Source organism: Morone saxatilis, unplaced genomic scaffold (genome assembly GCF_004916995.1).
Source record: "Morone saxatilis isolate NCDOM2014 unplaced genomic scaffold, NCSU_SB_2.0 Contig14, whole genome shotgun sequence".
Lineage (NCBI taxonomy): Eukaryota > Metazoa > Chordata > Actinopteri > Moronidae > Morone > Morone saxatilis.
The window spans coordinates 1,247,271-1,249,220 of NW_023339696.1; the positions used below are offsets into that span (position 1 = coordinate 1,247,271).

The 1,950-nt window shown below is 41.2% G+C and overlaps 1 protein-coding gene across 1 annotated transcript in view; it reads left to right on the forward strand.

Annotated features, from left to right (window-relative positions):
* Nucleotides 1–1,950, forward strand: part of LOC118323034 (neurabin-2-like) — a gene marked incomplete at its 3' end in the record, with an annotated part of 10,583 nt that extends 8,633 nt beyond the window's left edge. Inside the window, exons 2-6 of the mRNA XM_035654951.1 lie at nt 819–959; nt 1,050–1,103; nt 1,290–1,421; nt 1,589–1,686; nt 1,773–1,950. Of these exons, the coding sequence (XP_035510844.1) occupies nt 819–959; nt 1,050–1,103; nt 1,290–1,421; nt 1,589–1,686; nt 1,773–1,950 (603 nt within the window). The remainder of the gene's footprint in view (nt 1–818; nt 960–1,049; nt 1,104–1,289; nt 1,422–1,588; nt 1,687–1,772) is intronic.

Sequence of the window (1,950 nt, forward strand, 5' to 3'; positions counted from 1 at the left end):
GGAGAAACTATGGTGGCCGCAACAAGCGAAAAAATGCACTCCATTCCATTCGGAGCTACTGTAGAAACATTGCCAGTTCTACATGGCTGCTGCCACAGAAGGTGACACGCTGTGTCTGTAAACGTCTCATTCTAAGATAACAAAATCACAATGCACTTATTGTTTCAGGCTGATCTATAAACAACTATATCGAAAACATTAGCTAGTGAATATTTATATTCAATCAAATTCTGACAATAGATCCTCCTAAATGTTACACCTTTAAATAAACTGTTACGGGAACATCTTAGCCTACGCTAATTTGCATTCTCAATACCATATGTCTGGTGCAGTAAATATGAAGCTAATGCTAGCAGGTGGTTAACTTAGCTTCGCACAAAGACTAGAAACAGCTAATTCATCTCTGTCCGAGGTCCGAAGGTAACAAAGTTTGCCCACCAGCACCAGTACCAGCAAGCTCACTCAGCAGCTGTATCCCCACATAAAACCATGTGTCATTTTTACTTTTAGTTTTTGTGCAGTTTCAACAATCAATTAGCTTAGGTTAGCTTAGCTTAGCACAAAGACAGGAAACGTCAGCTAAATTAAAAGACGTAATATGAAATTAAGCTACCTTATTTGAACAAAGAAAGGCTAGCTATTTACAACTGTTTCCTGTCCTTGTGCTACACTAAGCTAACCGGTAGTTTCATATTTACCGCACTCATGTCAATCTTCTCATCTAACTCTTGGAAACAAACAAGTGTTTAAGTCTGTCCCCATGTATAACATATTGTAAATATTTTACAAATATAATATCTCTATAATATTACTTGCAGACGGGTGAATATGCAACAGACGAGGAAGAGGAGATGAGTCCAGTGTTTCCAAACTCTATTGAGGTTTTTGACCTGGCTGAGAACCAGGACATGTCTCCTGTGGAGCTGGACCCAGAGAAGCTAGCCCACAAATTCAAGGAGGTGTGGTTGTGAGCATTTGGATCTGCAATTCTTTTTTGGGGGGTTGTTTTCATCTTTGCTTTTATACAGTCTGTCTGTCTCTGTCTGTAGCTCCAGATTAAACATGCAGTAACCCAGGCGGAGATCCAGCTGTTAAAGAGGAAGGTGAGGCCACTTAAGTTTAGTCTCTTCTTAACATGCATAAATGAAATCCCTGCAATATCCAGGTTACACTGCAGTGGAGAATGTACACTAGCATAACATCAGTTCCTTTGCTGAAAAATTACTTAACGCTGGCTCTACCTCCCACATACCACCTCCTCCTGCTGCACTCCCACCCCTTACCTCCAGCTGGCTCATGCGGAGCAGGATAAGTTGCGTTGGCGGATGGAGCGCGCTCAGTTGGAGCAAAACATCCGGGACAGTAAAGAGAGGATGGAGAAACTGGAGGGCTATTGGATGGAGGCACAGTCCCTGTGTAAGGTAATTTACTAGAGAATAAACGTTAAAAAGCGAGGAGGCAACCATCATGGATAAATTGGATAAAGTATATTTTCTCATCATTTAACAGCTCGTCCAAAAATTTTATTTTACTTTTATATACTGATGTGTGTGTGTGTGTGTGTGTGTGTGTTTGTGTGTGTTTTCAGGCAGTGGATGAACACCTGAAGGAAACCCAGTCTCAGTACCAAACCCTTGAGAGGAAATACAGCAAAGCCAAGAGACTGATTAAAGAGTACCAGCAGAAGTAAGGAAGAACACATTAAAGGTTTGAGAGAATGAGTAAAAGACACACAAACTTTAATAATACTTTAATACACGTGTGCCTTGTAGGGAGATTGAGTACCTGAAGAAGGAGACAGCTCAGCGTCGAGCACAAGAAGAGAGTGAGGCAACACACAAAGAGGAGGCAGACAACCTGCAGGAAAAGGTCAGCAATACAAACCTTAACCACACTGGTGCTTTCCCCACAGAAAACACAATTTTTCCCATTTTAATCTGTTTATGTTTA